Source organism: Lucilia sericata, unplaced genomic scaffold, assembly GCF_015586225.1.
Source record: "Lucilia sericata isolate MDLA Ls3-8-SP2 unplaced genomic scaffold, ASM1558622v1 Contig002800F_arrow, whole genome shotgun sequence".
In the NCBI taxonomy this organism is placed as follows: Eukaryota; Metazoa; Arthropoda; class Insecta; order Diptera; family Calliphoridae; genus Lucilia; species Lucilia sericata.
Window position 1 is genome coordinate 27,047 of NW_023996502.1, and position 14,213 is coordinate 41,259.

General features: G+C 31.9%; 1 protein-coding gene across 1 annotated transcript; it reads right to left on the minus strand.

The window, feature by feature from the left end:
* Positions 1 to 9,279: 9,279 nt before the first annotated feature.
* On the minus strand, positions 9,280 to 11,289 carry LOC119614334 (zinc finger protein on ecdysone puffs-like; the record flags this gene model as incomplete). The annotated part of the gene is given in 5 exon segments (XM_037970477.1): positions 9,280 to 10,183; positions 10,185 to 10,359; positions 10,362 to 10,449; positions 10,451 to 11,127; positions 11,130 to 11,289. Coding segments are annotated over 5 exon segments (1,539 nt in total), but the record flags the coding sequence as incomplete, so codon positions are not given.
* Between the last annotated feature and the right edge of the window lie 2,924 nt (positions 11,290 to 14,213).

Genomic DNA, 14,213 nt, shown 5'->3' on the forward strand with positions numbered 1-14,213 from the left:
ATTGAGAACAAAATTTTAATTGTTAGAATTTACATTGAAAACTTTTTATGCAAAGTTGTGCTTTTGGAAGCTACAAATGCCAAAATTTTCATCGAACTGCTGATCGTTTCGCGTGTTTTTTTTTTTTATTTATTGAGAACAAATATTGATTTCTTTGGAAATAAGACAAACCATTTTACTTCCAGATATTTTGCGTTTCTTTGTATTGAAATTATTGAGAACGAACATTGAATGGAAATTGCATGACTCTACCGGAGCGTTCTGCGTTTCTACTTTATGTAACTCTTATAAATTACATTGAAAACTTTTTATGCAAAGCTACAGCTTTTTAAAGCTGCAAATGTCAAACTTTCATTATGCTGATCGTTCCGCATATTTTTCTTATTTATTGAGGGCAAATATTGATTTCTTTGGTTTTACTTCCAGCTGACTCAAGTAGGTCAAAGTTCCACCATCGAGCAAACTTTGAGCTCCTTTACCACAGTCGCTGATGGGAAACGAACTATGTGGTTTTATCGAAATTATTGAGAACAAACATTGATTGGAAATTGCATGACACTACGATAGCTTTCTGCGTTCTGACTTACTCTTACAATTTACATTAAACACTTTTTATATAAAGATATACTTTTCAAAGCTGCGAATATCAAACATTCATGCTGATCATACCGCATGTTTTTCTTATTTATTGAGAACAAATATTAATTCCCTCGGAAATAAGACAAAATTAAAATATTATTTACCTGAAACTGTTAATTTTAATTACAAACAGCAATATTTTTACTAAATTTTGCCGATGACTCAAGTAGGAAAAAGTTCCGAAAGATGCACATAATACAAATAAATAAAAGATTATAGAATGTTTTATCAATTAATGAAATATATTTAAAGAAATATTGTAAAACACCCCACTGTGCACCAGACAGCATCACATTTGTACTTATTATCGATTGATTATAGTTGTAGTTGGTTATTAACCTAATTATTTTATTTTTCTTTAATATCCCAATGATTAACTTTAAAATTGTTAAAAACAAAAATGTCAACAAGTTTTATGTCAAACATCCAATAACAAAATTGTTTGTAACTACATTTTTTGTTTTTTACTATAACTGTTGTAAATAATAAATTTTTAGTATTAAGTTTTAATTAATTATAGTTTAAGCTAAATATGAACCCATAATTAGTTTGTGTCTGAATAATTCCATGATTAAATGTATTTAACCATAATTGATAAATCGTACAATATAGCAGTGCATTATAAAATATAATTCAAAATGTTCATTTTTGATTTGAAACTTTGCTATGTACATAAATTAATATTAATTTTCATTTGCTTTTCACTTCATTATTAAATTTCACGATTTATAAGGAAATATAAGAATATATTTTTGTCTATTGCAAAATTTAATATTAATGTAATAATTGTTTAAATTAGATTTTAAGTAAATTAATTATGAATGTCAAAGGCTGGTATCACTTGTTTGAAAGTGCAAAATACAAAAACAAAAAGAAATAAAGTGTACGAACGATTCGTTAGACGATATGTTGTTTAAATTAAGTTGTATGTTATTATTTAAGTACGTGTTTTAATAATAAACAAAATAATTGAAATAAATCATAAACTGCATTTTAAAAAATTAATTTAAAATAAGAGTGATCACAGGATTAAATAATTCTTCTGAATTAACACGTTATTAATGGAACTACTTCATCTCGATTCGATCGATTTTTTTATTAAAAATATGGGTTATCATAGATTTCCACCATTTTTGCAATTTGGAGCGTTATTTAAGGATCTACGGTCGATTTCAGATTTCTCATATAAAAATATATTTTTGATGGAGAAAATGAGTGATCACAGATTTTCACTATTTTTGCAATTGGAGGATCTACGGCCGATTTTTAATTTCTCATATAAAGGGTGAATTTTGATGGAAAATATGAGTGATCACAGATTTTCACTATTTTTGCAATTGGAGCGTTATTTAAGGATATACTTCCGGTTTTAGTTTTCTCATATAAAGAGCGACTTTTGATGGAGAATATAAGTGATCACAGATTTTCACTAGTTTTGCAATCGGAGCGTTATTTAAGGATATACGGCCGATTTTAGTTTTCTCATATAAAAAATCGATTTTTGGTAAGAAATATGAGTGATCACAGATTTTCACTAGTTTTGCAATTGGAGCGTTATTTAAGGATCTACGGCCGATTTTAGTTTTCTCAATAAAAATCAATTCTTGGCAAGAAATATGAGTGATCACAGATTTTCACTAGTTTTGCAATTGGAGCGTTATTTAAGGATCTACGGCCAATTTTAGTTTTCTAATATAAAAATCGATTTTTGGCAAGAAATATATGAGTGATCACAGATTTTCACTAGTTTTGCAATTGGAGCGTTATTTAAGGATCTACGGCCGATTTTAGTTTTCTCATATAAAGACTGACTTTTGATTGAGAATATGAGTGATCACAGATTTTCACTAGTTTTGCAATTAAAGCGTTATTTAAGGATCTACGGCCGATTTTAGTTTTCTTATATAAAAATCGATTTTTGGTAAGAAATATGAATGATCACAGCTTTCACAAGTTTTGCAATTGGAGCGTTATTTAAGGATCTACGGCCAATTTTAGTTTTCTAATATAAAAATCGATTTTTGGCAAGAAATATATGAGTGATCACAGATTTTCACTAGTTTTGCAATTGGAGCGTTATTTAAGGATCTACGGCCGATTTTAGTTTTCTCATATAAAGACTGACTTTTGATTGAGAATATGAGTGATCACAGATTTTCACTAGTTTTGCAATTGGAGCGTTATTTAAGGATCTACGGCCGATTATACTCATATAAAAATCGATTTTTGGTAAGAAATATGATTCATCACAGATTTTCATTAGTTTTGCACTTGGAGCGTTATTTAAGGATCTACCTACGGCCGATTTTAGTTTTCTCATATAAAGACTGACTTTTGATGGAAAATATGAGTGATCACAGATTTTCACTAGTTTTGCAATTAGAGCGTTATTTAAGGATCTACGGCCGATTTTAGTTTTCTGATATAAAATTCGATTTATGGCAAGAAATATGAGTGATCACAGATTTTCACTAGTTTTGCAATTGGAGCGTTATTTAAGGATCTACGGCCGATTTTAGATTTCTCATATAAAGACTGACTTTTGATGGAAAATATGAGTAATCACAGATTTTCACTAGTTTTGCAATTGGAGCGTTATTTAAGGATCTACGGCCGATTTTAGTTTGGAAAATATGAGTGATCACAGATTTTCACTAGTTTTGCAATTAGAGCGTTATTTAAGGATCTACGGCAGATTTTAGTTTTCTCAAAAAAAATCGATTCTTGGCAAAAAATATGAGTGATCACAGATTTTCATTAGTTTTGCAATTGGAGCGTTATTTATGGATCTACGGCCGATTTTAGTTTTCTCATATAAAGACTGACTTTTGATGGAGAATATGAGTGATCACAGATTTTCACTAGTTTTGCAATTGGAGCGTTATTTAAGGATCTACGGCCGATTCTAGTTTTCTTATATAAAAATCGATTTTTGGCAAGAAATATGAGTGATCACAGATTTTCACTAGTTTTGCAATTGGAGCGTTATTTAAGGATCTACGGCCGATTTTAGTTTGGAAAATATGAGTGATCACAAATTTTCACTAGTTTTGCAATTAGAGCGTTATTTAAGGATCTACAGCCGATTTTAGTTTGGAAAATATGAGTGATCACAGATTTTCACTTGTTTTGCATTAGGAGCGTTATTTAAGGACCTACGGCCGATTTTAGTTTTCTCATGTAAAAATCGATTTTTGGTAAGAAATATGCGTGATCACTGATTTTCACTAGTTTTGCAATTGAAGCGTTATTTAAGGATCTACGGCCGATTTTAGTTTTCTCATATAAAAATCGATTTTTGGTAAGAAATAATGAGTGATCACAGATTTTCACTAGTTTTGCAATTGGAGCGTTATTTAAGGATCTACGGCCGATTTTAGTTTTCTCATATAAAAATCGATTTTGGCAAGAAATATGAGTGATCAAAGATTTTCACTAGTTTTGCAATTAGAGCGTTATTTAAGGATCTACGGCCGATTTTAGTTTGGAAAATATGAGTGATCACAGATTTTCACTAGTTTTGCAATTAGAGCGTTATTTAAGGATCTACAGCCGATTTTAGTTTTCTCATATAAAAATCGATTTTTGGTAAGAAATATGAGTGATCACAGATTTTCACTAGTTTTGCAATTGGAGCGTTATTTAAGGATCTACGGCCGATTTTAGTTTTCTCATATAAAGACTGACTTTTGATGGAGAAGATGAGAGATCACAGATTTTCACTAGTTTTGCATTTGGAGCGTTATTTAATGATCTACGGCCGATTTTAGTTTTCTCATGTAAAAAGCGATTTTTGGTAAGAAATATGTGTGATCACATATTGCAATTAGATCACGCTTTGCAATTAGAGCGTTATTTAAGGATCTACGGCCGATTTTAGATTTCTCATATAAAGACTGACTTTTGATGGAAAATATGAGTGAACACAGATTTTCACTAGTTTTGCAATTGGAGCGTTATTTAAGGATCTACGGCCGATTCTAGTTTGGAAAATATGAGTGATCACAGATTTTCACTAGTTTTGCAATTAGAGCGTTATTTAAGGATCTACGGCCGATTTTAGTTTTCTCATATAAAAATCGATTTTTGGCAAGAAATATGAGTGATCACAGATTTTCACTAGTTTTGCAATTGGAGCGTTATTTAAGGATCTACGGCCGATTTTAGTTTTCTCATATAAAAATCGATTTTGGCAAGAAATATGAGTGATCACAGATTTTCACTAGTTTTGCAATTAGAGCGTAATTTAAGGATCTACGGCCGATTTTAGTTTTCTCATATAAAAATCGATTTTTGGTAAGAAATATGAGTGATCACAGATTTTCACTAGTTTTGCATTTGGAGCGTTATTTAAGGATCTACGGCCGATTTTAGTTTTCTCATATAAAGACTGATTTTAGTTTGGAAAATATGAGTGATCACAGATTTTCACTAGTTTTGCAATTGGAGCGTTATTTAAGGATCTACGGCCGATTCTAGTTTTCTCATATAAAAATCGATTTTTGGTAAGAAATATAAATGATCACAGATTTTCACTAGTTTTGCAATTGGAGCGTTATTTAAGGATCTACGGCCGATTTTAGTTTTCTCATATAAAAATCGATTTTGGCAAGAAATATGAGTGATCAAAGATTTTCACTAGTTTTGCAATTAGAGTGTTATTTAAGGATCTACGGCCGATTTTAGTTTGGAAAATATGAGTGATCACAGATTTTCACTAGTTTTGCAATTAGAGCGTTATTTAAGGATCTACAGCCGATTTTAGTTTTCTCATATAAAAATCGATTTTTGGTAAGAAATATGAGTGATCACAGATTTTCACTAGTTTTGCAATTGGAGCGTTATTTAAGGATCTACGGCCGATTTTAGTTTTCTCATATAAAGACTGACTTTTGATGGAGAAGATGAGAGATCACAGATTTTCACTAGTTTTGCATTTGGAGCGTTATTTAATGATCTACGGCCGATTTTAGTTTTCTCATGTAAAAAGCGATTTTTGGTAAGAAATATGTGTGATCACAGATTCTCACTAGTTTTGCAATTAGAGCGTTATTTAAGGATCTACGGCCGATTTTAGATTTCTCATATAAAGACTGACTTTTGATGGAAAATATGAGTGAACACAGATTTTCACTAGTTTTGCAATTGGAGCGTTATTTAAGGATCTACGGCCGATTCTAGTTTGGAAAATATGAGTGATCACAGATATTCACTAGTTTTGCATTTGGAGCGTTTATTTAATGATCTACGGGCCGATTTTAGTTTTCTCATGTAAAAAGCGATTTTTGGTAAGAAATATGCGTGATCACTGATTTTCACTAGTTTTGCAATTGAAGCGTTATTTAAGGATCTACGGCCGATTTTAGTTTTCGCATATAAAGACTGACTTTTGATGGAGAATATGAGTGAACACAGATTTTCACTAGTTTTGCAATTGGAGCGTTATTTAAGGATCTACGGCCGATTCTAGTTTGGAAAATATAAGTGATCACAGATTTTCACTAGTTTTGCAATTAGAGCGTTATTTAAGGATCTACGGCCGATTTTAGTTTTCTCATATAAAAATCGATTTTGGCAAGAAATATGAGTGATCACAGATTTTCACTAGTTTTGCAATTGGAGCGTTATTTAAGGATCTACGGCCGATTTTAGTTTTCTCATATAAAAATCGATTTGTGGCAAGAAATATGAGTGATCACAGATTTTCACCAGTTTTGCAATTGGAGCGTTATTTAAGGATCAACGGCCGCTTTTAGTTTTCTCATATAAAATCGATTTTTGGTAAGAAATATAAATGATCACAGATTTTCCACTAGTTTTGCAATTGGAGCGTTATTTAAGGATCTACGGCCGATTTTAGTTTTCTCATATAAAAATCGATTTTTGGTAAGAAATATGAATGATCACAGATTTTCACTAGTTTTGCAATTGGAGCGTTATTTAAGGATCTACGGCCGATTTTAGTTTTCTCATATAAAAATCGATTTTTGGTAAGAATATAAATGATCACAGATTTTCACTAGTTTTGCAATTGGAGCGTTATTTAAGGATCTACGGCCGATTTTAGTTTTCTCATATAAAAATCGATTTTTGGTAAGAAATATGAGTGATCACAGATTTTCACTAGTTTTGCAATTAGAGCGTTATTTAAGGATCTACGGCCGATTTTAGTTTTCTCATATAAAATCGATTTTTGGTAAGAAATATGAATGATCACAGATTTTCACTAGTTTTGCAATTGGAGCGTTATTTAAGGATCTACGGCCGATTTTAGTTTTCTCATATAAAAATCGATTTTTGGTAAGAAATATAAATGATCACAGATTTTCACTAGTTTTGCAATTGGAGCGTTATTTAAGGATCTACGGCCGATTTTAGTTTTCTCATATAAAAATCGATTTTTGGTAAGAAATATGAATGATCACAGATTTTCACTAGTTTTGCAATTGGAGCGTTATTTAAGGATCTACGGCCGATTTTAGTTTTCTCATATAAAGACTGACTTTTGATGGAAAATATGAGTGATCACAGATTTTCACTAGTTTTGCATTAGAGTGTTATTTAAGGATCTTCGGCCGATTTTAGTTTTCTCATATAAAAAACGATTTTTGGTAAGAAATATAAATGATCACAGATTTTCACTAGTTTTGCAATTGGAGCGTTATTTAAGGATCTACGGCCGATTTTAGTTTTCTCATATAAAAATCGATTTTTAGTAAGAACTATAAGTGATCACAGATTTTCCACTAGTTTTGGCAATTGAAGCGTTATATAAGGATCTACGGCCGATTTTAGTTTTCTCATATAAAAATCGATTTTTGGTAAGAAATATGAATGATCACAGATTTTCACTAGTTTTGCAATTGGAGAGTTATTTAAGGATCTACGGCCGATTTTAGTTTTCTCATATAAAAATCGATTTTTGGTAAGAAATATAAATGATCACAGATTTTCACTAGTTTTTGCAATTGGAGCGTTATTTAAGGATCTACGGCCGATTTTAGTTTTCTCATATAAAAATCGATTTTAGTAAGAAATATAAGTGATCACAGATTTTCACTAGTTTTGCAATTGAAGCGTTATATAAGGGATCTACGGCCGATTTTAGTTTCTCATATAAAGTCTGACTTTTGATGGAGAATATGAGTGATCAAAGATTTTCACTAGTTTTGCAATTAGAGCGTTATTTAAGGATTTTCGGCCGATTTTAATTTTCTCATATAAAAATCGATTTTTGGTAAGAAATATGAATGATCACAGATTTCACTAGTTTTGTAATTGGAGCGTTATTTAAGGTTTTACGGCCGATTTTAGTTTTCTGATATAAAATTCGATTTTTGGCAAGAAATATGAATGATCACAGATTTTTACTAGATTTGCAATTGGAGAGTTATTTAAGGATCTACGGCCGATTTTAGTTTTCTCATATAAAAATCGATTTTTGGTATGAAATATGAGTGATCACAGATTTTCACTAGTTTTTGCAATTAGAGCGTTATTTAAGGATTTACGGCCGATTTTAGTTTTCTCATATAAAAAATCGATTTTTGGTAAGAAATATGAATGATAACAGATTTTCACTAGTTTTGCAATTAGAGTGTTATTAAGGATCTACGGCCGATTTTAGTTTTTTTCATATAAAGACTGACTTTTGATGGAGAATATGAGGTGATCACAGATTTTCACTAATTTTGTAATTAAAGCGTATTTTGGTAAGAAATATGAATGATCACAGATTATCACTAGTTTTGCAATTAGAGTGTTATTAAGGATCTACGTCCTATTTTAGTTTTCTCATATAAAGACTGACTTTTGATGGAGTATATGAGTGACGAGATTTTCACTAGTTTTGCAATTTATTATTAGTTTTCTTATATAAAAATCGATTTTTGGTAAGAAATATGAGTGATCACAGATTTTCACTAGTTTTGCAATTAGAGCGTTATTTAAGGATCTACGGCCAATTTTAGTTTTCCCATATAAAGATCGACTTCTGATGGAGAATATGAGTGATCACAGATTTTCACTATATTTGCAATTGGAGCGTTATTTAAGGATCTACGGCCGATTTTGGTTTTCTCATATAGAAATCGATTTTTATGGAGAATATGAGTGATCACAGATTTGCAATAATTTTTAAATTGGAGCTTTATTAAGGATCTACGGCCGATTTTAGTTTTCTCATATAAAGAGCAACTTTTGGAGGAAAATACGAGTGATCACAGATTTTCACTATTTTTGCAATTGAAGCGATTTAAAGTTTCAAATTGTTCTCCTAATAAAATAAAAACACATTTTATTTACTATTTTTTTATACACTTACATTGGTATGTTTTATTTGTATTTAAATTTTAAATTTCTTTGTTCATTATTCCAATGTTATTTCTTGTTTTTTTTTTTACAGAAAATTTCTTTTCTTTTGCTTTTTTAATTTATATTTTGTTTTGTTTTTTTATAATAAAATTATTTTCTAGATTTTAGATAATTAATTTTTTTCATGTTTTTTTGAAGAGTTTATTTAGATAAGTATATAATAAATGGGCTCTGAATAATATTTTGTTTAGCGTTCATCAATCAAAGTTTAATTAATACTTATTAACTAATAGCTTAAAATTAAAATATTTTATTTTTATTGGTTTCTTTTATGGAGCTCATTCAGTAATTCATACTTTTAAAAAATGATGTCCGTGTATTTTATCAGTAAACCGAATGAGCTTGCGGATTTAATTGTTAGTTTAATGTAATTGTTATTTTAAAAACGTGTTCCTGTGTCATTTATAATGCAATCAATATATTGGTTTGAATTAAGTTACAACTATAGTTACAACTTAAAGGTATAAGGAATTAGCAAAAAAAGTTGTTTTATGATTTGTGATTGGTTTTTGTAAGTTTTAGTAATTAAATGAAATTGTTGGTTTTTTTTTTTTGTTAAATTATAATAAATTTTAATTTATATAAAAAAATATATGTAATGAAAAGTGTCATGAAATCATTCTGCTGAATAGTACATATTCGCGTCAATTACTTCCACAAGACAATTCAAGGAAAGTGTGATTAGAAAAAGGGGAGGGAGGAGGTTGCTTAGAGAAGGCTAAATAAACTAGCTTAGTAACGGTTGTAGCGACCGCGACCACGGTTACGCGGCGTTCCCTTGGCGGCACCACCACGGGCAGCAGGTGTCGCTGCTTTCTTGGCAGGCGAGGCCTCAGCGGAAGCGGGTGTTGAGGGAGCAGCAGCAGTCTTGGTGGCGGTCTTTGCGGGTGTTTCTGCTTTAGGTGTTTCTTTGACTGGCTCTGGCTCAGGTTCGGGCTCAGCTTCTGCTTCAGCCTCGGCCTCAGCCTCAGCTTCTGGCTCGGCTTCTTCTTCAGCTTCTTCTTGGGTTTCCATTTCTTCGCCATTTTCTTCGGCTTCAGCACCTTCACCACCTTCTTCGGCGCCCTCACCATTTTCATTCATTTCAACATCCTCATCTTCACCGGTGGCTTCTGAGGGATCGTATAATTCACCTTCAGCACCTTCGGCGGCTTCGGTCTTTTCACCTTCAACCGTTGGCAGAGGCTTCAGCTTCTTCCAACTTGCGCTTCTTGCGTTCGCTTTCTTCAATGGCGGCGGCAGCGCGCTTTTGAGCGATCTTGGTGTCGCTGGCCTTCTCGTTGATGAATTTCAAGAAGTTGCGGTGATGGGTGACAGTGCGAGAGTGCACTTCGACAGTCTTTCGTTGTCGAAGAATTTGCCACACAATGAGCACTCGAAACATTCGAGTTTGGTGATGAGAGCGGTACCAACTGGGCGGGTCCAGTTGTATTTGGGGCAAACGGTTGTCGACTTCCGTGGGAATCTCATCACCATCATGGAAATCCAGAATGCAGTCTTCAGGATCGACGGGCAAAGCAACTTCTTCTTCTTCGCCTTCTTGGGTTTCATTCAATTCTTCACCCTCCTTGGTCTCATCGGCACCCTCTTCACCTTCTTTCTTGGCTTCAGCATCTTCACCTTCGGCTTCTTCGCCTTCAGCTTCTTCTTCACCTTCCTTCTTGACTTCGGCACCTTCACCAGCTTCGGTGGTCTTCTTGGCAGCAGCCTTCTTCTTCTTCTTGGTGGGGGGACGGACATCCTTCAATTCATCCTCCTCGGTGAGAATAGGCAAGGTCTGACGTTTACGTTCTCCAACCTTGGTATTCTTCTCGGCGGCCTTAATCAAATGTTCGGCAGCCAACAAATGGGTATCGTAATCAATACGAGTGGCGAATTCCTTGTTACATTCATTACACTTGGGATGCAAGAATTTCTTCAATTGCAAATGTCCCTCGGATTTACGATGGGCCGAGATATGACCATGGAAGTTCAAATCGCACATGGTGCAGTAGTCCAACTGACGTTGCTTGCTCTTGCCCATACGCTTCAAGCGATCCAATTCAATGGATTTCAATTGCTCAGCAATCTTGGCTTCCTGACGGATCATATTGGCCTTTAGACGATAGCTTTCTCTATACCTTCGCGCATCATTAAATGAGTGCGTCCCTTGATGTGATTCTCAAATGAGTTGGCATCCCACATGTGTTTCTTGCAGAGATGACAGTAGAACATATCGTTGGGTACATTGGCATAGGGAGACTCTTTGCTGTTGTATTTTAATTGAGTTTTTTGTTTTTTTTATTCATCCCCAAAAATTAACGTTAATGGAGAAAAAATAAAGGAGAGATAAAATAAAAGAATTTCATTAGAAATGTTTGTCGATAAAACTTATATGGTTTTTTGGTTGTTTGATGGTAATATGATGAGGAAGAGGGAATTGTGAATCGTATTTATAAAAGAGAGGTTTTAATTTAGATATGGAGTTATAGTTTAAAGAAAATTTCAATTTCTTTGATGATATTTTAAATGGTTTAAGATATTCTTGAGTAGTTTGGTTGGGAAATTACGGAAACAATTGATTGCTTTTCAGAAGTGGCGATGCGAAAGAGTGCAGTATTTTCGTTGCCGAAGAATTCGTCTTACAAAAATCAGACAAAACATCGAGTTTGCTTATGAAAGCAAGGCCAACTGGACGAGTAATGTTGTATTTAGGCAAACTTTTGCTGACTTCAGTAGCATAATTAATTATAGAAATAGAAAATGCACTACACAGGATCGATAGGATGCAGTTTGGTTTGAAAATTACAAAACTAAAGAAAGTAAATTTTAATATGCAGAATCTTTGAACTGATTCGTAGACTTGTTTTCCCGATGTTTAAGAGTTCATGAGGTTATCTAAACCTAGAGCTAATTTCAGTTCTTATTTTATAGGGAAGTTAAAATTCTTATCCCAGTAATAAAACCAGAGCTAAAGAAGGCTTTAACGAGCCAATTTAATAATGTTGAGTAATATCTTTAGTTTGCAATTCAAAAACGAAACCTGGCTTACAAAATCTTGTTCTTAATAGGACTTGAAGAAAGTAAAATAGTCGTATATTTAGGGAGCTAAAAGTCCACGAAATCAAGGTTCAATATCAGACTTGCATCGTTAAACTAAAAAAATGAATTTACTTGAGATTTAAATAAACTTCTTTCTTCATTTCGAAATTTGTTTCTATAAGTTAAGTGCGCTAAGTCCACGAATCAAGATTTAATATCAAGGTTTTTCAATTGTTAAGTCCAAAAATTAAATCTGGACTTACCGAGAGGCTTTATACATTAATCTACTTGAGATTAAACTTGTTTTCATTTCGAAAAACTGTTTCAATTTCATGATTGATCAAGAAAAGTTATTTAAGAATGAAAAGTTAAGTCAACGGAATCAAGTTTCAATATCAAGGTTTTTTAGTTGTAAAGCCCCGAAATGAAAACTGGAACTTACGAGAGGCTTTATCCAGCAATTTACTTGAGATTTAAAGTTATTCTCTTCATTTGTAAATTGTTTCAATTTTCATGATTGATCAGAAAAGTTATTGAATAATGAAAAGTTAAGTCAACGAAATTAAGTTTCAATATCAAGGTTTTTAGTTGTAAAGCCCCGAAATGAAAACTGGACTTACGAGAGGCTTAATCCATCAATTACTTGAAATTTAAAACTTCTTGTCTTCATTTCGAAATTTGTTTCAATGTTCATGATTGATCAAGAAAAGTTAAGTTCCAATATCAAGGTTTTCAGTTGTAAGCCCCGAAATGAAAACTGGACTTACGAGAGGCTTTATACAGCAATTTACTTGAAATTTAAACTTCTTGTCTTCATTTCAAAAAATTTGCTTCTATTTCGCGCCACTGATCTTGAGTAGTATCTCTAATTTGTAATTCAACCACGAAACTATGATGGAAGTACTTCCATACAATTCTTATCAAGACTTTAAGGAAATCAGACGCGCAAGAACTTTATATAATTCCTATCATGACTTAAAGGAAGAAAATTGCCTGTAGAAGCGCTAAGTCCACAAAATCCAAGTTCATTAACTTAGTTTTGAATTGTCTTTATCCAGCCCGGCTCGCAAGAACTTTATATAATTCCTTGTAAGACTTAAAGGAAGAAAAATAGACGTTTAATGTATGATTTAAGGGCGCTTAGTTAACGAAATTAAAGTTCATTATATAGGATTTGTGTTGCCAAGCTTAAACATAAAACCAGTTCTTATAAGAGTCTATAAAGACGTAAATTAATATGTTTAAGTCCTGGAAATCAGGGATTATTTGTAATAGATAGAACATTTCATAATTTACATCTCTGTAAATGTCCCAATGATGTTGAGTAGGCGCATTTAAAGCTGTTTATATCAAATATTACTTCGTCGTTTAATGCTATAGAGTATACCGCCGAAAGAGGGCGCTGTGATGAATTGTAGTTATTGATAGAGACTAAAAATTTATCATAAACTGATGTTGTTGATAGACAGCTTTTGGGAATCGAACCAAGGACTCACTTACTAAATCAAGTTTAACACTTCAGCTACAGTTACTTGGCTTAAGGGAAACTTTATCCAGCAATTAACTTGATATTTAAACCTTTTTATCACTTCCAAATATTCTTATGAAATAGTATTGAACCAGGCTTGTAAATAATCAACCTTTATGAAATATTCAAAAAAGAAGGATACATTTTAAATCACACAAGTCTTAAAGAAGGGACAATTTTAAACTATAAGATCTCAAAGAACTTAATACAGAAGACTTCTCGAACTCATAGCAATCTGGCTCTTTAAAATAAAAATTCCAAACTCTTTTACAACTGAATAATCAGTTAAACCACTTTCAAGAATATGCTAAATCATTATTTTTTTTCAAGCTGAAATAGTTAAATAATTTTTTATATATATAAAATAGTAATAAATATATAAAACCCCAATTTGTTATTTTGTTTAAAAAAAAAGAGTTTTAGCAATAAATCCTTAACCATACATACATTAACTACAAAACCTTTAAAAACAATAAACATTTTGTAAAAAATATAAATAATATAAACACAAGATTCTTAGCTAAAACTCTTTTTAAACATATAAGAAATAATAATTAAAAAAGAAACTTAAAGTTAACATAAAAATAAATTGTAAAAAAAAATTAAAAACTTTTTATTATAAAAACTGCAAAAATAACCTTCTTCCCCCCTT